The sequence below is a fragment of the Carassius auratus genome, chromosome 6 (assembly GCF_003368295.1).
Source record: "Carassius auratus strain Wakin chromosome 6, ASM336829v1, whole genome shotgun sequence".
NCBI lineage: Eukaryota > Metazoa > Chordata > Actinopteri > Cypriniformes > Cyprinidae > Carassius > Carassius auratus.
The window spans coordinates 17,685,987-17,711,408 of NC_039248.1; the positions used below are offsets into that span (position 1 = coordinate 17,685,987).

General features: G+C 36.4%; 2 protein-coding genes across 2 annotated transcripts in view; both read left to right on the plus strand.

Moving 5' to 3' along the window:
- Window positions 1–375: 375 nt before the first annotated feature.
- On the plus strand, window positions 376–19,440 carry slco2a1 (solute carrier organic anion transporter family, member 2A1). The gene is made up of 14 exons (XM_026264003.1): window positions 376–509; window positions 7,833–7,970; window positions 8,590–8,752; window positions 10,098–10,301; window positions 10,389–10,487; window positions 10,594–10,730; window positions 11,686–11,761; window positions 12,816–12,980; window positions 13,145–13,337; window positions 16,230–16,377; window positions 17,466–17,626; window positions 17,765–17,829; window positions 18,256–18,376; window positions 18,567–19,440. The coding sequence occupies exons 1-14, from the start codon at window positions 450–452 to the stop codon at window positions 18,688–18,690; spliced, it is 1,854 nt and encodes a 617-aa protein (XP_026119788.1). The 5' UTR covers window positions 376–449; the 3' UTR covers window positions 18,691–19,440.
- A 1,066-nt stretch (window positions 19,441–20,506) lies between these two features.
- Window positions 20,507–25,422, plus strand: part of rab6ba (RAB6B, member RAS oncogene family a) — a 75,375-nt gene continuing 70,459 nt past the window's right edge. Inside the window, exon 1 of the mRNA XM_026264014.1 lies at window positions 20,507–20,733. Within this exon, the coding sequence (XP_026119799.1) occupies window positions 20,664–20,733 (70 nt within the window). The 5' untranslated portion in view covers window positions 20,507–20,663. The remainder of the gene's footprint in view (window positions 20,734–25,422) is intronic.

Here is a 25,422-nt window from a genome sequence, read left to right on the forward strand (position 1 = left end):
ATTTTCATATTTTCGTCGTATTATTATTAAATGCGTATTATTTTATAAAAACTCATGTCAAATAGGCCGATCATTATTACAAATGTTAGTGAAATAACGCCATGCTTACAAACAGAAAAGCTAAAGTGTTCTACTCCTGTTCTCCTCCGGCGTCATTAAACTGTTAAATCCAGTTAAATGATTTACAGATTTCTTACCGAGTGTGTAATAAGTCCATTGAAAAGGAGGAAATGAAATCCGTTTCTGATATGTGGAGAGATTGGGGTAGCTATCACCAAAACAATCGCGCGTGGGGGCAGTGGGCGGAGTCTGTGAACACTGGGCGGAGCTCGTGACATCACTGATAATGGTCATATAATCCCCCATAGACGATCACCGATGTGGAAACGTGTCTAGTTCATCCTTGTCGAAACAAGCCTAACAACCAACTTCACCTTTTATAGGAAAACATGGACATATACGCCAAAGACATAAAGAAACCCAAGCCAGCGTTGTTTTGTAACATAAAGGTAATTTGTTGTCATTCTTTTATGGTTATTGCTGAATATTATTAGTTTATAATGATTATCCAATATTCATACTACAATAATTGTAAGTATAATATATTAATTTAATATTAATTATTATTTTTGTTTAATGTCATTTAGTATAAGCTTATTTTTCTCTCTTTATATATATTTTAACTAGACATTTTAAAAAGCAATTTGCAGTGCACTTGCTGTTGTTGCTCTGTTGATAGTGACGTGACAGTGGAGGTACATTATATTATTATTTATGCTATCGTGACTTTTATTGTCTTTGGACTTGGAACCTGAACTTATAAAACTTATAAATCCAACCACCAAGACAAAGCGTGCTCATCTTTAAGGTTATAAAGTTTTGATGGTTCCAATCCTGTAATTTCTTTTTATCTTCATTTTGAATATAGTATACAGTTCCCTGGAGCTAATTCATAATTCATTATTTCATGCTGGTGAATTTTCTGTCTTTCATTTGTAAAGCCCAGTTTGTTGGAAGCCCTGGATGTTTAATTCAAGGTGTTTGACAGCTGAAACCGGTTTTGCTGATTGAGACTGTCAGTGCAGATAGACTTCTGTCATCTTGAGGCAGCTGTGGAGGGGTTAGCAGTTTAGGATGAGGACCTCAGCACAGGGTGCAGTACTGTATATCAGATGGCTTGCCAGAAGCGATGCTTAGTTGAAGTATAGCATTTACCGCATTCAGTCCCATTTACTCTCAAACCAGTGTCTGTGGAATGTAGGGGATATTAGACAAAAAAATATGGTTCTTTCATCTCTCACATTATGTCTTCTGTGATTACATTGTTTAATTATGATGTTTTTGTGTTTGGAAATTGTTTGGATAAAGATCTCCCTGACCACAGACTGTTGTGGTGTCAAAACTATTTCATCTTGGCTTTGCCAGAGAATCATGGATTTATTTGTAATTGATATCTGTTCATTTTCCCAAGGAGTATTTCTTTTGTTTTTGTTTTTTTACCACGATACACAGATCTTGACCAACATGAATTATGTTTACATGCACCCAAATGATCCATTAGTAATTGGACTCATGCCTCAGTAGGACAGAAAAGCCTTCATGTAAACATCTAAATCAATTTGACTGCGCTGAATCTAAATTCAATTTTAATTGGATTGAAAAGGGTGTTGTAGACCTAAAACAATCCTATAATTAGGAAAAAACTATGCATGTAAATGCTTGAATATAACTATCTTCTCAATCAGATTCACACTTACCTTGCACGCCTGCATGATTCACGTGTTTAAAAGAGCCCTTTAATTAAATAATCTGTTTACATATGGTTCACTACTTACACATGTGCATATCTTTATTTACATCTTATGAACCGATCAGTAAAGGAGACTGATTTTGCTAGATATTGCTTATAAAGAACTCTTATCAAAAATAATACTCATGGTAGGTTCAGTGGCATTGTTGCAGCTTTGTTCACAATGCACGTATATTGCACATGTAAACCAAACTATGAACCGGATTGCAGAATCTGAAATGGAAAGTTAGTGCATGTAAACATACCTGTTTTTTGCTTGTTGCACTTCAAATTCATGGTGATCAGGTGACTTTGCAATTAGACATTATAGAAAATTCCAGAAAGTTTGTCTGGAATTGCATTAATCCTTAAGACTCATACCTGCTCATTCCTCCACCTAAAGGAATTGTCTGCGAATCACCTCTGACAAACCAGCCCAAAGGTTGTTGGTCATATTAGACGAGAAGAAAAAGTGTTTTTTCACACCTAGTTCAGATCTGTTTTATGTAATGAAAATTGTTGGCACGGTACAACAACCTTAAGCAGAAACGATTCCACTGAAGATGGTTGTTCGGAATCACAAAAGACAGTTTGACATGACACAGATGCAGAAGTGTCTGCATAGTTTTCTTTTCTCCATTCTATGGAATTCCTTTTCCCCCTCTTATTAGGAGCTATCTGTTGTTGTGGACATTTATTATAAGTGAATGAAAGTACAAAGAGAGAGAAGCTTCATACACTCTCTAAAATCAAACTTCTGCTTCTCTGTGAAACTCCGCTTTTATGTAGACTTTATATATTTGCATTAAAGCTGTGAGAGTTTACAGGTATGTCTAAATGGATTGAGTTTGTGTCTGTGTGACCAATGAGGCATAACTGCACATATCTGAAATGGACAGGTTTTGCATATGTTTATTTTGTTCATCTGGGTGAGTCAGGCGGTGATGACGTATGTTGAAAGAAGGTGTAGAACACGCTGTTCTGTGTACTTGGCCTGTGTTTACAATCCTTACAATCCCCTTTTAGATTTAAACTGATTTAAAACTGACAGGTAGTGCTGATATATGACATGCAGTAATTTGACTTTTTAGCTCTTTTTTTTTTTTTTTCAAATGTTCTGTATTAGCAGGTTACATTACAGAAACATCTTAGCTGCTAGGCCGCCATATTTCATTTAAATGCAGGATAGGTTTTCAAAAGAACAATTTCTGTAGAGCCCGTCATTAGAAATTGCAGAGAGGGAGTGTTGTTTATTTGGGCTACGGGTCATTGTAAGATTGCAGCTGTTGAAATAAGTCAAGTATTAAATAAAACTGTCACATTTATCTTGCATTTTTGCTTTTATTCTACCAATCAATTGATTCGCTCTTGGCAGTATGCACAATGCAAAGGTTCATTTACTCTTTACTAGGAAAAAGATTGGTCGAATCTGTGTTGCATTAGGGTGAACCAGCTTGTTTCACTTGATTTCATTAAATCGTTGCTGACAACCTTGAGTGTACCATTAGCAAGCTTTTCTTTGAAGCCATTCAACGTGAAAATCTGTGAATGTAGACATAGCTAGCAAGTTCATTGTTTTCTCAAACCTGGACTTGAGAGATATGATTATTTGTAGCCATTATTAAATTATGCTTGTCATCACTAAATGTTTTCTTGTAAAATGAATAGAATATAGAAATGGGTTGTGCTAATTTCAACCCAAAGTGAAAAGGCGTCTGAATGTCGTGTTATTTTTGTGGCCGTGGTGCACAGGGTGGGCAAAAATGATTGAAACATTGGGATTGTACTTTTCGACTGTTTAAGATTTATATCCTGAGGAAATCCGAAAATGTCTGCTTAATGGCTCCTGTAACATGTGATAGCAGAGCAGAGATGCATGTAAAACATCAAACTTCAAAGTCTATTTTCCCTTGATTCTCTTTACTCAGCAGGACTCTTCATGCAGCACAATGGCTGCTGAGGAGGGGGAAAAATCCAGGTCTGGACAGACAACAGGAACTACTTTTCAGCACGTTCACTGAATCTTTCACCACTGGTTTTCGATCTATGAATCTTTGAATCCCTCACTGTTTCCTTATAACATTACGCCGGGTTTATGATGTCAATGCACTGATGATTCAGAACTAATGACATTCTATCGAAGTCCCCTAAAGGCGCGTAATTAAGTTCACTCGGCGGTCATCTTGCTCTTTCTGTTTTGGCAATAGACAAACAATTTCCTATTTTCTTGAATAGGGAAATGAAAATTTGAGTTGACCACAGTCTCTAAATCTGTTTGACATGATTACAATTAAATAATATAATGCAGACAACAAAAGTATAATATATTTGGCTTCTTAAAGGAATAGTACTTGCAAAAAGGAAAATGTTTTCATCATTTATGTCGTTCCAAACCTGTGGAAGTTTTTTTTTTATGCTGAACATAAAAGTAGATATTCTGAAGAGCCAAACTATCGTTGGTCCCCATTTACTTCCATAGTAGGGAAAGAAATACTATTGAAGTCAGTCCGGACCTACAACTGTTTGATTATTAGCTTTCTTCAAAATATCTTCTTTTATGTTTAACATAATAAAGAAACTCATGTAGATTTGGAATGACATGAGGGTGAGTAAATGCTAACAGAATTTTAATTTTGGGGTGAACTATTCCTTTAAATCATGCTTGTGAAACTATATTTTCCAGCACTTGATCTTAACCTAGGGCCTGGTTTTTTATCAAAAAAAAAAAAAAACTTTCAATCAAGATGTAAACTAAATATGTATTTTAATGCATTTTTTAATGCATAGTTTTATTTAAAATAAAAAGAAAAGAAAAGAAAAAAAAACATGCAATTCTTGAAACTTCAACAATATTTGTGGTTAATCTCATACTGTATATTGACCCTGTTTTTGTTAATATTTTTAGAATATATTATATAATAATTTTAATATCTGAGAACCACTGTTTTACGGACAAATGCGATAAAGAGTAAATGAAAAAGCATTTGATTCTTCCCCCCCCCTGATTTCCTAGAACGCGTAAAGCAGCCTGCCAGGGCTTAAATGCTTGAGTTAACAGTATGACAAATGTCTGACAATAATTTTCTCTCACACATGGCAGGATTGTTTTATATTTGAATTATTCTTCCAAAATTCCAAAAACAATTCGCACATTGCTTCAATACAAAACAAATATTTCAGCATGCTTGTGCTTACCCAAGGCTACGTTGTAATAGTTATTCACGACGCAGTGACTGATCAAATGCGTGCCAGCTCTGCAAAAGATTTATGACTGCTTGTGGAGAATTACACATCAATGGACCTGCCAGCTGTAATTTGTGTAGGAACGTGTCAAATTATTCCGTGCATATGCTGTTGCTTGCACTTTTGTTAAGACCTATTATCCTGCAATACAGGTCTGATCATAGTACACCTACTGTACCTCAGGGACACTTCTTGAGTAATAGCCTCTGGAGACAGATTGCTCATAGTGTAGTGTTAGTTTATCAGAGAGCCTTGAGAAAACAATAAAAAGAGCAATCTGCTTGAGCTGCCCTGTAACTTTATACAGTATGTGAAAGGTTCCAGACGTGGCTAAAGCATGTCGAATAATTCGAACAGAACTGAATGTGGAACTGGCACTGGGGCAGAAAGAGGCACAGAGCTGCCATTCAAACGTCTAACAAAGGCATTTAGTTGGGCTGCTTGAGTGGGCACAGCCTATCAAAATATTTCCATAATTAAAAGCCCATTCGCTGAAACACAAGAAAGAAATCGTAGCAACTGTGTCAAAAGCAGCTATTATGTGTGCTAACAAACCATAAAGCTGAAGATTTAATGGGAGCATTAGCTGTTCTAGAAGCTGTGAATAAGCATAGTGCATTGGCCTGCAATGGTTGAGAGCTGAGGAGTGGAGGAGAGGGATTTATGTCTTGTGTTTGTTTAGGAAATCCAGTCCAAATCTCTACATGCCCCATCAGATTGCTTCATGCCTCTGAGACCTCTGCGAACGTTCCTCCGCTTGTCTTCATGACGTCTTGGGCACAAAAAAAGGATTATATCGTATGGGAGCAGCTGCCTCACTCTCATACACAAACAGGGAAATGTTCCAATTTATGAGCTTTTATCTCCACTGCATTTGGCTTGTCGCCAAGAGCCTCTCTCTTGAGAGAGAGGTGAACAAACGCTGCTAACTCTCTAAACAAACATTACTATCAGTGCATTTGCCAACCAGTACAAGTAAACATGGCTATCTCTATGCTTTTTATGCTGGGTTATGCATACTGTGCATCTCAAAAAAAAAAAAAAAAAAAAAAAAAATGAAGGAATTCTTCAAAGTTTAAGAGTCATGGGTGATTTTCAAAACATTAGCTGGGAGGATTGTTAATACATTTTACACGTATTTCAACAGAGTTGGACATTGTGATTTATCGCTATATAAATTAGGTGTTTATTTAAAATATAGATACTATGTACAAAAAAGGACAGGTACTGTAGTGTACTGTGAAAAAATTATAATAAAGAATACTGAGATTAGTTATACAAACAAAACAAAAAAAATTTAGTTTATGGGGGTTATGATGGATATTAAGGTTGCAATTCCCCTTTTGTTGCCAGTAGTTGGACGGAAATGACACATTTCAATTAACTTCAATAAGTTTTGTTGTGGAGTTTCATTTTGCGTTGGAGTATTTGGCTGCTCATAACCAGTCTTAAAGGGTTAGGTCACCCCAGAACGGAAATTCTGTCATTAATTACTCACCCTCATGTCATTCCAAACCCGTAAGACCCTAGTTTTCAGAACACAAATTAAGAATTTTATAAAAAAAACTGAGAGCTCTCTGACCCTCCATAGACAGCAATGCAACTGCAATGTTCCCAGGTCCCGAAAGGTAGTAAGAACATCTGTAAAATAGTCCATGTGGCAGCAGTTGTTCGCTATGAGAATACTTTTTGTGTGCAAAGAAAACAATAATAACATAATTTCTTAAACAGTTCTTCTCCGCCATACTGTCTTCTACCATTTTGGAGAGTAGACCTACCCCAGAACGTAATCAGCATCGTTTATATTCAGCATGTGCACACTTTCTACTGAAAGTAAACAATGGACTTATTTTCCGATGTCCTTGCTACGTTTCTGGACCTGGGAACATTGCAGTTACATCATCATGATCATTACATTATCAAAAAAGGTTGTTGGTTGGATTTTGAAATTTGAGAGTTGTGCTAAAAATGCCACAAAAAATGATTTGAGGTTGTAGTAAATTGTAAAAGGGTGGGGTTTAATTTGTGTAAATCAGTGGTTCCCAACCATGATCCTGGAGCCACCCCAAAAATGCACATTATTCATGTTTCCTTAACCAAAAACATGCAAGATGTGCAGTGTTGTGGGGACTCCAGGAATGTGGTTAAGAGCCACTGGACTAAATGTTTAGAGAAGTGTAATTTTCACTGGAAGTTTGGTTTGACATTTTAATTGCATAAAAAAAAGAATAATAATAAAAGTGTCACTTACTAATGGAAAGCAGAGACACCACTGCTCCACATTTTCTTTGTTTTATCACTTATTTGCACAATAAGGAGCTTTTGGGGCGATGGCTGCTTATTGATAGCCGGATGAAGACAACTGTGTAAATCTTGAAGGTGTTTTTAGGAGGAGCTGTACGGTCTGAATTAAACTGTACTGTCTTTTCCATGTGTTTTTTTTTTTTGGTGATTAGGGACATGTAACAAACCAAACACAAGTGAATTTAGATATATTTTGAAATCAGTGTGGTTAACCTTCATGTGTTGAGGTGAGGCAGTGTAGATCAAAATCCCAGGTCTCACTGTCTGTAGAGATATACTGTAGTAGGGAGCTCTAATTTTTAGAAAGTTGTTCAGCTCCAAATGTGCCTTAACTCCCTTTTGAAACAGTAGCAACAAACTGAGTAATGTTCCTGTTTAGATTTTAGAACATCAAGTTCCTTAAATCACTTGAGAACTTTTAGTACATTTGAAAAATGTAATTATTACGCTGTAATCGTAACCCTTATGTAGACTTTGTTGCTCTCTCTTCCTGCAGTTCTTTGTGTTGTGTCATGGCCTGCTCCAGCTCACTCAGCTCTTATATAGCTCTTACTTCAAGAGCACCATCACCACGATCGAGAGACGCTATGGCCTGGACAGCGTCTCGTCCGGAACCATCTCTTCCCTCCACGAGGTACAGCTCACATCACAGACAGTCGTCCAGAGTCATCTGAACTTAAATGAAATTTTCATTTTTCTGTTCTTCTCAGTTAACTTGTTGTTGAATATCAGTTAGTGTAGTCTATTGCTGTATTGTTTTAGGGTGACATGGTGTGTAAGGGTGCACAATATTAACATTCTGGCTGATATTGATAAGCTGATAATTCATGTTTATGTTTATGACCGATAACCGATAGCTTAAAAGCTAAAAAAAGATTAAAAAAAAAAATACTAAAAGCTAAAATTAGTCTCTAAAGCTACATTAGATTAGTTAAATTGGGCATCACAGCTTCATTAGTGCAGTATGAACACAAAGAAGATATTTATTTTAAAACTATATAATATTTTTTTAACTAATTTTAGGTGAGAGTTAAATGACAGCAAAGGTAATATAAATGGGGTACCTACAACATAATATCCTATCCACAGGTATCTAATATTGGCTAATTAACCAATATGGTACCATTATTATGTGCATTCTTAATTATGTCATATACTGTACAAGGAAAGGGCTGAATACTGTATATTAGGTACAGTATATACATATAATACCAAATGTATGTGTTTTTTTTCTTTTCTTTTTTGTTTGTTAGGTAGGGAACACAGTACTTATAACGTTTGTTAGTTACATGGGTAGTAGGGTTCACCGACCTCGCTTAATTGGACTGGGCGGCCTGCTAATGTCCATCAGTGCCATGATCTTAGCTCTACCTCACTTCCTGTCCCAGGCCTACACCTTCGACTCTGTCCTGCATGGTAAGTGTCATTCCAACCATTAGCATCCCTGTTCATCTCGATAGAACCATATGAAACCAATTAATGTGAATGTATTTGGAAATCTTACATGCCTCTTGGAATGAGCTCTGCATTCTTTTTCTCTTCATTTTCTGTCTTAGTTTGTTTTTTCTGCATGTTAATATTGTTTCATGCCCCAGAGTAAAGGATCTTAGACTCTAAGTTCATCAAAATGATAATATGACTATATTAATTTAAAAAGGCTAAGGACACTTTGAAGAAAACCAGACACAACAAAGAGGGGATCTAAAATAACACAGCTGGATGATAAACATCAGCTTAGACATAACAGGGTAGGCAGGTCTACAGGAAGTTGCAGCGGAGAGACTCCATTTTGATCTTAGTCTCCCTTCTTAGACAGGGTTTAGCATTAGTTTGAGAAAAAAAAATCATGAAGAAATAAAAGGATTGAAGTTGAAAAGGGAATGGATGGAGAGAAAAAGGGAAAGAGATGAGGACAAAGTAACAGGCAGATCCTGTTAAGATAAAGCTGGCTGATTTCTCTCTGAAGAGAAAATCAACCGGAATTTACTCCAAGAGATAACCGTTATCTCCCTTGACTTCCTTGGGCCTTTAATTTTTGCTTTATTCTCTCACTTCCCCTGCTTCTTCCTGCAGATACTGTCATTTGGCCATACACTTTGCAATGCTATGAAAAGCTTAAATGAAATATGCAGCCACTTACGTACATGTAAGACCTTCAATGCATACCTCACTCGTGTTTTTATCTTTTACTCATTTTCATGACGCTCCAAACCAATTTTGACAAAAACAAAACGAGTTGTATCATAGACGTTCCAAGCTTCTTAATTGCATACAATTAAAGTGAATGCTGTCTTGTCTGTTTATGGTCTACATCCACTTTGTTGTATGGATAAGAGTAGTGCTATCAAATGATTAATCACAATTAATCACATCCCAAATATATATATATATATATATATATATATATATATATATATATATATATATATATATATATACAGTACACATATACTGTGTATTATATTAAACACAAACTTATATTTAATCATGATTAATTGTTTGAGAGCATTAGATTTGGGCAAAATACCTAACAATATACTCCATTTGTGTTCATAAAAGTTTGAAACATTATGAGGTGAGTAAATGTTGAAAAATTTACCGTCAGGAGCACCTTCACCCCTCAAGTTCACACTTAAAATGCAGAATGTTTAGTTTTTCAGTATTCCAGTAAATGAAAATTTCTAAACACAGATATTTGGACGGATGATGTGAACTGGTGGTTAGGATGACTATGGTGTATTTCTTTGTCTCAATCCCACAGCGAGCAAACAGGACATGTGTTATTTGCGTGCGAATGCAACTTGTGGTCAGGAGGATTCACGGAAGCTTGGGGACACCAGTAAATTCTGGGTGTTAATGGCTACAGCCCAGCTGCTGTTTGGAATCGGTTCTGTCCCCATCCAACCTTTCGGAATATCTTATATAGATGACTTTGCAGGAGTTGGGAATTCTGCTCTCTATATTGGTAAAAAAAGATCATTTTTTTCATAATGTTATTTGAACTTTAAAGAACCATAAAGATTAATGAGGTTCCTGCTGTTGCATGTCGCAGCTATTCTCTTTGCTGTGTCGGTGTTTGGGCCGTCCTTTGGATACCTCCTGGGCTCTGTGGTTTTGCGGATTTATGTGGATGTGGACAGAGCCAGCACAGGTTGGTTTACCTTTTAAGTCACAGCAAGAACTTAGTCCTTTTCTTTATGTTATTGTTCAGTGTAGTCAGCTGCGGTGTTACATATTATGTTGTTTCTTTCATCTAGGGGCGGCATTAGAGTTGACCCCTACTGACCCTCGATGGGTCGGTGCATGGTGGATGGGTCTGCTCATCACTTCTGGAGGTCTTGCTCTCACCTCAATCCCTTACTTCTTCTTTCCCAGAGCACTTCATGAAGAGAAGGTTAATCACACTTTTGAACATTTCTTATTTTTTACCAGTGTTTAAATAGAAATAATAAATATTATATTTTAGATATGGGGGGTGTAATCTTTAATGAACTGAAAGTTCAAAAGAACAACTTTTCCTGTTCTTTGTTTGGCATTACTGTCACGTTTGATTAATTTAATGCAGTATAAGTATACAGTACGTGTAGTATACCTCTTTTATAAGATTTTACAGCTGTACTCTATTCCTACTTTTTGTAAAGAAGATAAAATGGGCCCTAATCTTAAAATCGTCTGTGTCACAACCATTATATCTCCGTCGATCAAACTCTAAAAAGATGTTTGGGAACTTTAGGTAATTTCCCAAATCTAAATCATATCTGAGCTACCCACAGCAGAAAAAAAATGTGCATGATGAGCAAAATGTGTGTATTATGTCAACACTATCAGTGTGACAGATCTTCTGTCTGACAGTGGTTGTAGTTCATTAGGTGCAATAAATCCATTCATTAATCCAGTCCAATCCATTCCAATAAAGTTCTATTTTTGCTTTTCTTTTAGCATTTTTGTCCACTGTGCTTAATAATTACAGATAGTTATTTTGTATTTTCTTTATTCTGTATTCTGAAAGTTTTTAGGGAGAAATCCCAATAATGCCTCCAGCTGGCATCCAGTCACGATCAATTTAGATAATCTGTGTTTGACAGTATGAAACTAGTGCACGGTGCATTTTTTTTTTCTACATTCTCAGTGAGAATCTGAGATTGTTACCATATTCCTGAAATCTCATCACAATATGCCATCTTCTTTGAAAAAAAAAAAAAAAAGTGGTAGAATAGGTGGCAAAAAATTTTTAATAAATAAAATAAAACGTTCTTAGTTCAAAATATAAGCAGATGAATAATTAATCACTGTAAAAATATTTTTATTTATTTATTTACAAAACAAACGGACCAATTCTTCTTTTGCAGCCTTTTGTATTGTCAAGTGACATCTTGAAAGAAGACCCCAAGAAGTCAGAGGGCTCCCTGCTGGATTTCTTTAAAAGTGAGTCCACTCTAATTTCTTAATTATTAGATTTACCCATTAGAATAAGTATAGTTAGGCCATTTATTTGTATAGTAATAGCCATATTTTACCTACAAGTAAGAAATAAAGTTGACTAGGGCGATTAAACTTTCTGCACTCCTGTGCCATACGTGTGCTGTTTGTCAATGTCTTGTCTCTTGAGTCATACATCATGCTCCGTTTGTTAACGTAACAGGATCTGACTCGTTCTTATGAAAATACAGACCTCCAGGGCATGATTTGTAAGCAGCTGGTTTATGCATGATCATGTCCTCATTCATGTGTATTCAAGGCAAAATTGATTTCCTGTTTCAAAATAGTTGCTCACTTGGACAATCTACTTTTATTTTTGTGAGTGTTTAGATTTGAGTTCACACACACACACACACACACACACACACACACACACACACACACACTGGTTTCTGTGTTTTATGAGGACATTCCATAAACGGACATTAAGGGAAGTCGTGGCCTAATGGTTAGAGAGTCGGACTGGCAATCGAAAGGTTAAGAGTTCTAGTCTCGGTCCGGCAGGAATTGTGGGTGGGGGGAGTGCATGTACAGTTTTCTCTCCACCTTCAATACCACGACTGAGGTGCCCTTGTGCAAGGCATCGAACCCCCAACTGCTCCCTGGGCGCTGCAAGAAGAAATGGATGCCCACTGCTCCGGGTGTGTGTTCACAGTGTGTGTGTGTTCACTGCTCTGTGTTTGTGCACTTCGGATGGGTTAAATGCAGAGCACAAATTCTGAGTATGGGTCACCATACTTGGCTGAATGTCACGTCACTTTCACTTCACTTTTTTTATTTTAAGGTCCAGTTTTTGCTATTAACAAACCTTTTTGGCCAAAACTATAACTTTTGCCTCAAACTAATTTGCTGCTTATTAATAGTCAGTTAAGTATTTTCAAGGTATTGGGTATGATCTGGAATGTAGAATATGGTCATTGAAAATATGTGCTAATATGTGATAATTGGTCCATATACTAAAGTGTTACCAAAAGGTTAAATTGGCATTGTGTTTTTGCAGTGTTCCCTAAGATGTTTGTTAGGCTGCTGCTGACTCCTGTCTTCATGCTGCTGGTTCTGACCCAATGCTGTTTCTCCTCCGTGATCGCTGGACTTGCCACCTTCCTCAACAAATTTCTTGAGCGCCAGTACAGTGCCTCTGCGGCCTACAGCAGCCTTCTGATTGGTCAGTCAACATAATTGAATAGAATACATTATATATTGACTACAGGTTTCAGAGAAAAGTGGCAATAGTCTCAGACATTCAGGTGTACAGTATTGTATTTGGAATAGATGTTTTCGTACTGAGGAAGATCCCTCATCTGTGAATAAATCTTTGTTTTCTCTCAGGTGCTTTAAACCTGCCATTCATTGCTGTGGGGATGGTGCTCGGGGGTCTGATCATGAAACGTTGGGGGTTGTCGTTCAGAGCCATTCCACGCTTCTCTGTTGTAATGCTCACCATCTCCATCTTCTGCTGTTTACCCCTCTTCTTCATGGGCTGCCCCACACAGGATGTTGCTGGTGTTTATCCCATTAAAGGGTGAGTTTAACACCATGTTCTTTTGATTTAGCTGACTCTTGTACATTTGTATTTATTTATTTATTTTGACATTCCTAGATAGAGTTAAATAAATAAATAAGTCTTGTCTGGCACGGGTAGGTGAGAAACCTCAAAACAGAATGTTCTCATTTGTTTGATTGCTTCCATGTTTTTGGAATATTCTCTGTCTAAATAATTAACTCTCGGAAGACTGATTGCACAGACAGTCCATCTGGAGAAACTTGAACTTAACTGTCTTGCTTAAAGGCATTGTGATAAGTACATTTTTGGCAATTTCCCTCATCTGTTAGATATGCATTTGGCTGACACATCCAAAGCACCTTACATTGCCTTCGAAGTATACATTTTATTGAATCATGTATCCCCTTAGAATCAAACCCATGAGTGTGGTAAGCCACATGCTCTATAGTTTGACAGACAGACACAGAGAGAGAGAGAGAGAGAGTAAACCCATTGAGAAAAGAGCCATCAAATTTTGTAAAAACACTAAAAATTAGCGACCCCAACTCCTACCATTTTAAAGCCATTAAAAACCATGAAGTCAACCCTGAAAAAAGTCCTCTGATTGGTCCTGAAGCTGCAGAAACAAACTAACATGACTAAAAACAGCCAGCATCAGGACTCTTGAAATCATCATCTTCAAAATTCAGCCCAAACCAATTATAAAAGCACAAAAATATAATTATTTTAACATATTGGAAAGAAAAACAAAGTAAACTTGAATGTTATTTGGCCCTAAAAAGAGACTACACAACTGCAGATTATCTGATAACAGTGAAAGACTGTAAATTAAGAAGACAAATGACGAGGTACAGACTGAGCAATCATACTCTGACTACAGAGACGGACAGATATCGACAATATTGGCTGCCCAAAGAGAGCTTACTGTAATCATGGGGAAGCAGAAACAGAGCAGCACTTTCTCACCAGCTGCCCCAACGATGAAGACATTAGAAAGATATTCTATCCCAAATTTGAAACACTTCGCCCTGACTTCAAAACGTTAAACAAGAAAACACAACTTTATTATTTATTATGTGAAAAATAAGACTGTATCTTACTAGCAGCAAGACACATTGATGCCTGTCACAAAAGGAGGAAGGACTCAACAAATCAGTGATGCAGCCACAAACACACACACAAACACACACTCACACACACACACTTTTGTTTTCGTGAAAAGTGGGGACATCCCGCAGGCGTAATGGTTTTTATACTGTACAAACTGTATATTATATGGTCCTACACCAACCCTACACCTAACCCTCACAGGAAACTTTGTGCATTTTTAATTTTACTCAAAAAAAATCATTCTGTATGATTTATAAGTGTTTTGAAAAATGGGGACATGGGTTATGTTCTCATAAGTCACCCTCTCCTTGTATTACCTGTGTTATACCCATGTCATTATACAGAGTTGTGTCCTGATATGTCACAAAAACAAGAGCACACACACACCACATTGAATTTTAAGTTTTTCATACAATTCTGAAATGTTGATTCGTTCTATTTTTAAGTGTATACATGCATGTTTTTGCTGTATATATATCTGTTCTAGATTCAATGTAAAAACTATGCTTTGGCAATATATTGTAACAACTGTCATGCCAATAAAGCACGAGTTGAGTTGACAGACAGACAGACAGACAGATAGATCTTTATATTAGTATCTATCAATAGGGTATGTAAAAGACAACCGGTTCTCACAGACCCTTTAACACTGTTAAGCTAAGCCTGTTCTTTGTCTTCTGTCAGTGTTTGGATTCAGACCATTGTGTTCTAGTGAGTGTTTGTATCTTCAGGTCCAGTGAAATACTGTAATCAGTTGAGCGACCACACAGGGGTGAAACGGCATGGGGCACAAGTCATTGAGAACAGCGCTTGTACTCTGAGCTTGAGTTCAGATCATCGTATAAAATGCTGTGTGTGTCCTATAGTACATATCTGAACACTTTTACTGTGCCAGCTGGGAGGAAAGGACATAATCTTTTTCTCTAGAACACTGTGTGTTCAAAATGGGGAACTCTAGTGACTTGATTATGTGCCATGAACTTTATGAACATACTCCTATTATTATGTCATTATTGTGTGAGAACAGTTACACAATTACATAAACTCTGTAAAGTTTACTCGGTTAAATGGTCTACATCCTGAACCCTGACCAATGTTCTTATCAGACTTGACTGTGTCTGGTTGTTAAAGGAACAGTCCATTGTTTTTTTTTGCTCTCATGTTGTCACAAACATTTAATAATTCTTCAATGGAACACAAAAGATGAAATATTAATATTGTGCTTGTTGATTATTCCAGTGATATACATAAACACAGTAGTCCATACCACTTGTGTACTGTATATTCCAGTCTCTTGGAGCTGCACAATTATGTTACGTAATGAACAATATGACATTTTCATTACTGACTGATAATCTTCCAGTCCAGTGAGACGTTACCTAATATAAATGGATCATTGAATTTGAGAACTGAATCAGTTTGATTCATAAACAAATCATTCAGACAAGGTTTATGAACTCACTCACCTAATTCATTGAAACAATATTTTAATCACTTTCTCATTAACATGCAAAGGACAACTATATTTTTCAGTTTATAAAGACTTATAAGACTAAAAATATAGTCATGTGGACCATGTTTATAGTGCAATTTTTGTAATTTTTAAGCTTTACATCCCCAGTCCCTATTTATTTTATATTAAAAGGACTGACCAATATTTCTCTTTTAGTGTTCTATACAAAAAAAAAAAAAAGTACTGTCATAATTTTTGAGTTCAAACTACTTCTTTAAGATTACAAATTTATAAAATGTTTCTGTCTTCTGCAAGTAGAAGCTACATTGTGTCATTCTTCCCGGCAGGTCTCAACCGTCCTGTGATGCCAATTGCTCCTGTCCCAAAAGCGCCTTTAACCCAGTGTGTGGGGTAAACAACGTTGAATACATCTCACCCTGCCATGCTGGCTGCACAAACTTCACCATGGATCCCAAAAACGCATATAGAGTCCAGGTAAATAGATCTGACAACCAAAACAGAAATTGGTCATGAAATTTCCATACCATTATCTCAAAGCAGAGCAGAGCCTCTGCATAGATCTTTCCATCTAGACCTTTATTTCGCTCATTACTGAAGCTGGATAGCGGCTCAATGTGAGTCTCTGCTGTACTAGCAACACTGAGCAAATGACTGGTCATGGTCTCTTAAAAAATCAATGGGCTGAGTCCAATCAATCTCTAATTAGTAATACTTCCTGAAGGAAGTGCTTTGGGGACTCGGAACAACTCTAATGTGTTAAAGCTTCTGTATAATTGCCCAGCAAGAGACTTATAGGAGTAATAGCTGATTATAAATTATTCTATATGACACAGCACATATCAAGGTATTTATAGTGAGAAATAGACTTGGGCCTGGACTCCCTTGCTTGTTGAATTTAACAAAACAGGCAATTGAGGACACTGTGTCATTGGAAGACAACAGTTAGTTGTTGTTCTCTTTATAATAATAGTATCCTTTAGCGATCACTTGTAATAATGTTTGTAATGAATGAATGTAAGCACTAATGCAGGGTTTTTTTTTCCAGCTGGTTTTGTTAGTGTTAGTTTGTTAGTGAAATGTATTTTTTATTGGATTATTAGTTTCTTATATTATTATGCAACAAAACATGTTTGCCCTTGTTACATGAGAACCTTTATTTACTGAAGTCTGAGTCAGATTTCCTTTTACCTTGTGTAGGTTTTGACATCACGCTATTTTGTGACAGGTGAATTTGTGTAATATGTTGTATGTTAATACATAGCCTTTTACATTAAAAAAAAAAAACAATCTGGAAAGCATTTTCCCATGAAAAGCCTTTTTTTTTTCCTTTTTTTTTCCTTATAAATTAATTGGTCAGTTTTCGATTCCTATTTTATTTTTCCTGCTCTCTGTGACTTAAGCAGACCTGTGGATTTGTGTGTGTTTCTCAACAAGAAATAATTATGGTGACCAATATTTTTCATTCAATCAGATTTTTGTGCCTGGATGTTTGTTCTACTTATAAATGCCAAAATCTTCTAAATGTCATATTGTAATGACATCCAATATCCCTCCACACACAGACTTACAGTAACTGTCAGTGTATTCCTGGTGTGGCCACAGCCAAGCCTGGCCCTTGTGCCAACAGCTGCCCTCACTATCTCCTGCCTGTAATGCTCCTTATATCTCTGGCCGGACTTATTGCCAGCCTAACACACAACCCCATCTACATGATGGTGCTCAGGTGAGAAACAAACATGCATGCCAACATACAAACATCTAGTGTGAGAACTTAATATACTGTATAAGAAATCTCCAGATAGAGCTTTTATTTTATTATTTTATTTTTATTAATCTTATTTTACCCCATCTTTATCTACAGGTCAGTTCCTTCAGAAGAGAAGTCCTTTGCCATTGGGGTTCAGTTTCTGCTTCTGAGGGTTCTGAGTAAGTAAAATACCAAAACACACTTTTTTGTTGTTTTACTTTTATGAATTAATTTATTGTGAAATGCAATTGAAATGATAAGTGCAGACTGCAGTAAGTATCCTGAAAAATCCTCGAAACAAGATAAGTGCTAATACACAGAGACGAATCGAGATCAGTGCTCAGTGTAAATCACATTTTAAATGAGTCTCAGATGAGGAGACATTTCTGTGCAATTGCTGTAAGTACTATAGCGCCCCCTTCTGGCGATATAAGTGCATAGCTACTGTGTTAGGGATATAATTAAATAATCAATCTCGTACAGTTTCTAAATCTGAGAATATTGTTACTAACTATCGATGCCTTTTTTGGTATTTTAGCATATAGTTTATACATTTGTTTACATTTGTACTAAAATTACGATTTTGTTTCTCTCTCTTTGCTTAGCCTGGCTCCCAGCTCCTGTTCTGTTCGGGATGACCATAGACTCCACGTGTATCAAGTGGAAAGTTGCTTGTGAGAAAAGGCAAGGATGTGGTTACTATGACAACAACCTCCTTAGAAACAGGTAAGAATATGTTCTATTTTCTATTTCTATTCAAAGCATCAGGAAGGTACATTTGCGTCAAATATCTGTCGCTTTTTAATGAAGTGAGTTTAAACAAACGTACACTCTGCATATATTTGGCCAAACTATGCTAATTAGGGTTGATTAACTGATTAGTAGCACTGATGATGATCATGATGATCTGTTGCAGGTATCTAGGACTGCAGGTGGGGTATAAGACATTAGGCATTGCGCTCCTGGCATTCATTGGCTGGAAGATGCAGCGGACCAGAGAGTACAGCTTCGAGAATAAGCTGCTAGAGGGACCCCTGTGATGCCTCGACTCTGCTAAACCCATCCCAGCTCACTTCTGAGAACCCTCTCAGTGAGTTGAGCCCCTGGATATTTCTTGTCCGAGACCCCTCCTTCTAACACCTGGCTGGAAACGTGATGAATTCAGCTTGGACATTCTCAAGTTGTACACTAACTTCTTGGGCATTTATTTCCACCTGCATGTAAGTGGGGCCACAACTGGACAGATTCAGGGATTTTCCACCTTCACACTTATTTTGGTAGTAATAATTAACTACATATAGCGCATAAAACAATTTATCATACTTATAGCCACAGTGCTAATCAACAGATTATTTAGGATTGTGGCACCTTTAGGGAGGTCACAAAACAAGAGGAATGTCTATATATTGTCCTTATCTTTGGTTATTACACAATTTGATAATGATTTAAAAAAAAAAATCTTTTTTATTTTTTTGAAGACTACAGTATGTGAAGGATGTGGGTCGCTCTTTAACCTAATGCACACAGATACACGAGTGTGTCGAATATCAAAGTGTGTGTGAGTAGAGGTGTGTAGCTTCAAATAATGATAGTTGCCTGAGCAGATTTAAAATGTTACTTTCAGATGTGAAGACATTTTGAAAATAGGCATCAGATGTTTGTAAAATATATTTTTATACCTGATATTGTTGTTTTATTATACACTTTGTGCATACTTTTTTTTTTGTGCCACGGTTCTAAATACATTGGATAACATAATGAATGAGTAATAAAAAAAGACTTTCTGATAAGTCTTTATTATTCAATATGTAACATGTATTTACCAATGTATAAGTTATTTCAAATATAACATTTGTTCACAATTTGTTGCTTTTTTACTTTGCCATTTGGCTGATCTTTAGTGAAAGTCCATTTCTGCCACATAAGATATATATATACATATATAGAGAGAGAGACGATAAATATATATATATATATATATACACACACACACATATATGCGTGTAGACTTTTAAGTATAGACTTTTTATCTAATCATTATGACTTAATGACATTTTGTCATAATTTACTTTTTAATCTCATAATTTCAGCTTTTAGTCATAATTGACTTTTTCTTGCAATTTTGACACTTCATCTCATGATGATGACTTAATATCTCATAATGTCAACCTTTATCTCATAAATATGATTTTTTTAATGTAAATTGTGAAAAGTCGCAATTGTGATTTGCTAACCCATGATTTCAGTGCATGATGTTTCGACTAAATAACACTATGGCACAGCTCTCTTTTCTTTACATATATGGACAAATTTATGAAGCTTACAATGTAGTAAATACAGAAGAAAAAAAGTATTTTAGGATATGCACACATTGCATTTGGTGATTGTCCAATTTCATCTGATATTATACTAGATATTATTTATCATTAATGTTATTAAAGTTGCTAAGTTATGTAAACAAATTTGCACAATTCTAAATTATTCGTAATTGGTTAGTTATTGTAATCTATTAATTTTCTCTTTTATTAGGAAAATGGGAATTCTTTCCGAGTACCCCCTGGTTGGGAATTACTGATCACATAAGCAGATTTTAGATTACCAGCCCTGAGATTTACCACCTACTCAACCCCAAGCACTAACCAATAAACAAATAAATCAAGCAAAGTCAAGATATGCCAGTAATAGCATAGATAGATGGTCTATCAAAAGCAGACTCTCCAGAGCTTACGGTGGGCGATACAGCATGACGTCATGTGCTTTTGCTGATATAGCATGACGTCACGCTCCGTGGGTTGATACAGCATCACGTCTTGTATGTGCGCGCGAGAGAGAGAGAGAGAGAGAGAGCGGGAGAGGTGAGGCCGCGCATGCGCAGCAGCTACACAGCCTGACAGCGGATCCAGTGCAGCATTCCCGTTTCCAAACGCACAGGAGCGCCGCTTTTTCCATCGCGCTGCCCCATCCAGACGTTCACACCGGTGGGAACACGCTGTTAAAAAACAAGCCCTCAAACATGTCTGTGAGTAATGACTTTGGAAACCCTTTAAGGAAATTCAAACTCGTCTTTCTTGGAGAGCAAAGCGGTGAGTGTCATATTGGGAAGTTTGAAGCATTATTATTGATTATTTACAGGCGTCTGTATACACCTGCTCGACTTGAACATGATGATGACATTTTCTTAAACATCAGATTCATAGGCCAGTGGATCTAGTGTGGCTTGTTATTTGATCTGTTATGGGATTCAAATATTTAATTTAATTAAAGTAAAACAATTTCGGGCAAATAACCAATCAGTTATTAAATTATCAGCCTTCCTGTGGTTTTGTATTTGTTTCCTTCAGATATTTATTGCTTAAATGGCAAATTGGCCATTTATTTAAATGTATTAAGCGTCACTTCAGCTGATTATCAAGTTTAAAGCTATTTAATTAATTTTTATTTCATAATATTATGTTTTTTATGTACAAATATAAACTATTGATGGAGAAAACTGAATTTCATGAATTTAAACCGTAATGGGTTATGTACTGCAGTCAAACATCTAAAGTCTTTGTTGTTTTTAAAAATGTGCAAGCAAGATAGCATAAAAGTTTCATAAAGGTCCATTTGATTGCATTGAGATACTCCAGCATTGTGTAAAATGTAGCTTGTGCACTTACAGAACAGAATTAATAAATAAATAAATATTCTGGATGTTGAGACACACCCAGTGTGTGCCATTGAGAGAACTTGAGTAGCTGCAGCCTGCAGGCTCTGCGTGGTATTGTTTCTCTGTGATGACAGTGATGACTAGGTCAGTTATCCATTGGGATGGTTAAATGCGTCCTAGCATTGTGAGTGATGTGAGGAGCTAGGTAAGTTAATGTTTAGCAGGGCAACTCGGCTCTGATTTCCCCTGGCATCCTGCCCCCTGTCGTCATTCAGAACCTCCTACCAGATGAATTAAGCCACCAGAATGTCTTAGCTGTCCTCAGATCTGTGGGACTTAAGTCTGGGATTGCTCTGCAGAGAGTATGATTCACACTGTGCGAGTAAACAATGGATGCTGCCATGGTACGGAGGCACTGCTTCTCTCCAGGGATTCTGATCCCGGCTTTATTTGCTTGTCTCCATCTGAAGCCTTTCAGAGATGTTGTGAAGTAGCAAAAAGACCCTCCTCACAGCTTTGTGTGGATTTCTCTTGTTGATCCATGCAGAATGTGTATCAGCTTGTGGATCGGTTCCAGACGTTACTTCCATAAACTCTCAACTTGTTAGGCTGTGGCTGCAGAGATTTATCAGTAAAACTAGAGAGAATGTTTACATATGTACACTGTACTGTTTAAAAAGTTAATTATTTTTTAAATGATGTCTTTCATGCTCATGCATCACAAATACAGTAAAAAATTTTTTTAAATGACTATTCTATTTGAATATATTTTAAAATGTCCTTTATTCCTGAAGCTGATTTTTTTGGTAGCCGTTGGTAGTGTTGGGTAAGTTACTTTCAAAAAGTGATTAATTACTATTACTAATTATATAATCGGTATTGTTTACAGATTACTCTGTCTGAAAAGTAACTTAGTTATTCAATAAGTAACTTAATTATTCAAATTGCTTATTGGGCTACATCTTCAAATCCATATAAACCTTAATAGAAATTAAACTCTTTATTCTTTCAGTTTGAGTCAAACATAGAATAATTTAGCCTTTTAGCTTTAAAACAACTGTAATACTTTTTTATTATCATTATTTAACCTTCTTTGCTTAACAAATAGAATTACCCTGAATAACAACATATCTGAAGAAAAAAAAATTCAGAAAAGTTAAACAATCATTTCAGATACGGGACTGTACCTCACTTTAGTTTCATACAGATTACATAGTCAGAGCATATTTGTTTTCAATTTGAATTTGTTCATTTAAAAGCAGACCCAAGCTTTCTATAGACATATTTCTCATGTCTCTGTGTCAAATATTCACTGAGTATGTGATGTGTAGAGAGTTGCTCACAGGGACCTAGATGGCAGAAAGTGCACCCTGTTTGTTTTGTTTAATTTGCAAAAGCACAATGTTTTGTTATTGTCAGTATACACAATAAAATTGGGCACTTTTTAGATTTGATAGATTTTAATCTTATCTGTATCTGAGTATTTAAGGTTTCTCGGTGAATCAGGAAATGCTGAAAGTGAATGCACAGGCATGAAGAGGGTTAAAGGCACAGCATTCAATTTTATCTTTAGACAGTCTATTTATATATTTTTATATTTCATGATCGGCATACAAAAAAAGTGCTGCTTATGTTATATATTGTCACCAAATATTGGATTCAATCTTTTTATCAGTTTGTTTTGTTTCTTGTTTTAATTTCTTATTTTATTAGCACGTTTTGTATTTCTTTTTGTAAATGACTGATTGTAGTCCTCATTGATCTGAGCTTATGCACATATCAGTTTTTGAGACAATATTATCAAAATTATTTGCAAATCCATTTTTTTCTCACTCAAAAATGTGTTTAATCCCAGACCAATGACTGATATCTGACCAGTCAGTACCCCCGCCCCCATAAATGAATAAAATAAAAAAATAAACCACTATGCTAATTGAAAGAAAAAAAAATTGCCAAAAAGACTAAATGCAAGATTTGGTGATAATATATCATAATGAGATTTACCAGCAGTTTTTAAGAGGCCAGCCATTTTTTACTATGTACACCAAATTAGGTAAAGTATTTTCGGTACAGCATAGACCCTAACAACCTTTTGTCTGTCAATCATGACATGCTTAAACACAGGCCTTTTTAAACAGCTGATGTGCTGGCTTATAGTTCGAGCCATCTAGCTTTAGAAAGCCTGCAAGACAGCTGCAATTACTGCCAAAAGGCTTTAATGTGTTACCTGTGACTTAAGGGAGAGATAAGCTGAGAGGATTTGTATTGACCAGCACAGTCAGTGAAGTGTGTGTTAGCCAGTATCACTGATAACAACAGTAAACTACAGTGTACTTTTACTCTGTCTGACAATATCAGCCATGTTGCTAATTCATTGGTTTGCATCTCTGTCACTGATTTAGGCGGAGGTAGTCTCTGATTACAACCTTTGCCAGTAAACAGTATGTCAATAATAATATGTTGTTGATGTTGAGGAAGGGCAGCAATGTTTCATTCCACATGTTCTTTCTCTCTGCCTCTTATTTCCTTTAGAGACACTTAATGCAACCATTTATGGAGCAATTTGAGACATGGTATTGATTTTTCTCTTCAACTCTTTTTGCCCTTTCTATGTACATCAGCACACATCTGAACAAAGATAAGAGAAGTTGTCATTAGAAGGTTAATGCATAATTGAAACGTACATACACCACACATTACTGGATTCCAGTTTGGAGCTTGCTGTACGATCTAGTTCAGTATTTTGCTGCTTTAAAATGAAGTTATTTACTCATCCTCATGTCATTCCAAGCTTGTGTGTTCCACAGTGTTTTTTTTGGGCAAACAATGGCAAAGGGGTTTAATGATGTTTTGGATCTCATTGACTTTCATTATGTGGATTTTTGACTTCCCCATAAATTTTCCTTAAATGGATTTAAAAACAAAAATGTTCCTTTGTGTTCCACTTTAGAAAAAAGTTTATTAAACATTATTTCAGAATTTCAGTTGTGTGTGTGTGTGTGTGTGTGTGTATATGAGAGAGAGAGAGAGAGAGAGAGATACCTTTCCCTTTTAGGAATCTTGATTTAGTTAATTTATTGATTGATCCTTCTGTGTAAAACATCTGTAATACAAATTTGCATAAATCTTTCTCATATAGGGATATTTAATTGTGACAGTCGGAGGTCAATATCAACATAGCACCATACAGGTAGTCCATATGACTGGACTGCACAATATGTTCTTTTGTCTTTTGATCAAAGAATGCATTTCATCTTATTCTTCACCTCCACTGCAGCCTTTGAACCAAATATGGCTCCTATGATTCAAAAGTAGAACATATTTGCACATCACTATGCATTAGACTAATTCCATAGGGTCTGATGCCAGTGCACACAAACACTGCAAGCTGAATGCTGTTGAGTGCACATTTCACCTATCTGCCAAATGTGTCTAAACATATATTCCTTTGAGTGTAAAGCATAATGTTTTCAGGCTCAAGCCTGCTAATGTCAGCGTATTTCTTAATTACCACACACATTGCAAATGCATAGTCATTACCAGCAATCAGTGCTTGAAATATATGCAAGTCCTATCTGGACTTTGAGTGGCCAGTTTGCACAGACAGCATTTTGTTAAGCAGGTGTGGGTTATACACGATTGAGATTTTTAAAGTGAAGGGAAGTAAATGTGGTGCGTGGATGGATGCAATATGGAAACAAATATAGTGTTGGGACTGCATGTGAATGAAGATAATCCAAAGTGTGGAAAGGAGAATGCTGCCACTCATGGATCTTATTTAAATGGCTCTGGATTGGGAAGGCTTTGTGAGAAGCTGTCCAAGGTGCTGAATAACCCTCTTCCCCCCAACCCCCCACCACCCATCCCAACTCCCTCTTCAGGACACATGAGAGCTGTTCTGACTTTAGCTTCCTGGTTGGGGTCGTAGAGAAAGGAGGGCTCTGAACTGATCTCCAGTCATTATGAGGAAGATAGTGGAGCGTTATCAGGCTGCAGCACACACTTCGCCATTTCTGAAATCTTTCATGTCTCGTTTTTTAATGTCCTCCTTGTTCCTGACATGTTTAAGCTGGGCAAATGCAGCTAGTTTGACTGGCTCCATGTTGGTTCACTTGCTGCATGT

Bases quoted from the DNA above. Each gene is read 5' to 3' on its own strand.
- slco2a1 (XM_026264003.1), top strand. From the start codon at position 450: ATGGACATATACGCCAAAGACATAAAGAAACCCAAGCCAGCGTTGTTT. The intron at 10,488-10,593 runs GTTGGTTTACCT...TCTTTCATCTAG, and splicing joins TGTGGACAGAGCCAGCACAG to GGGCGGCATTAGAGTTGACC. The intron at 17,830-18,255 runs GTAAGTAAAATA...CTCTTTGCTTAG, and splicing joins TCTGCTTCTGAGGGTTCTGA to CCTGGCTCCCAGCTCCTGTT.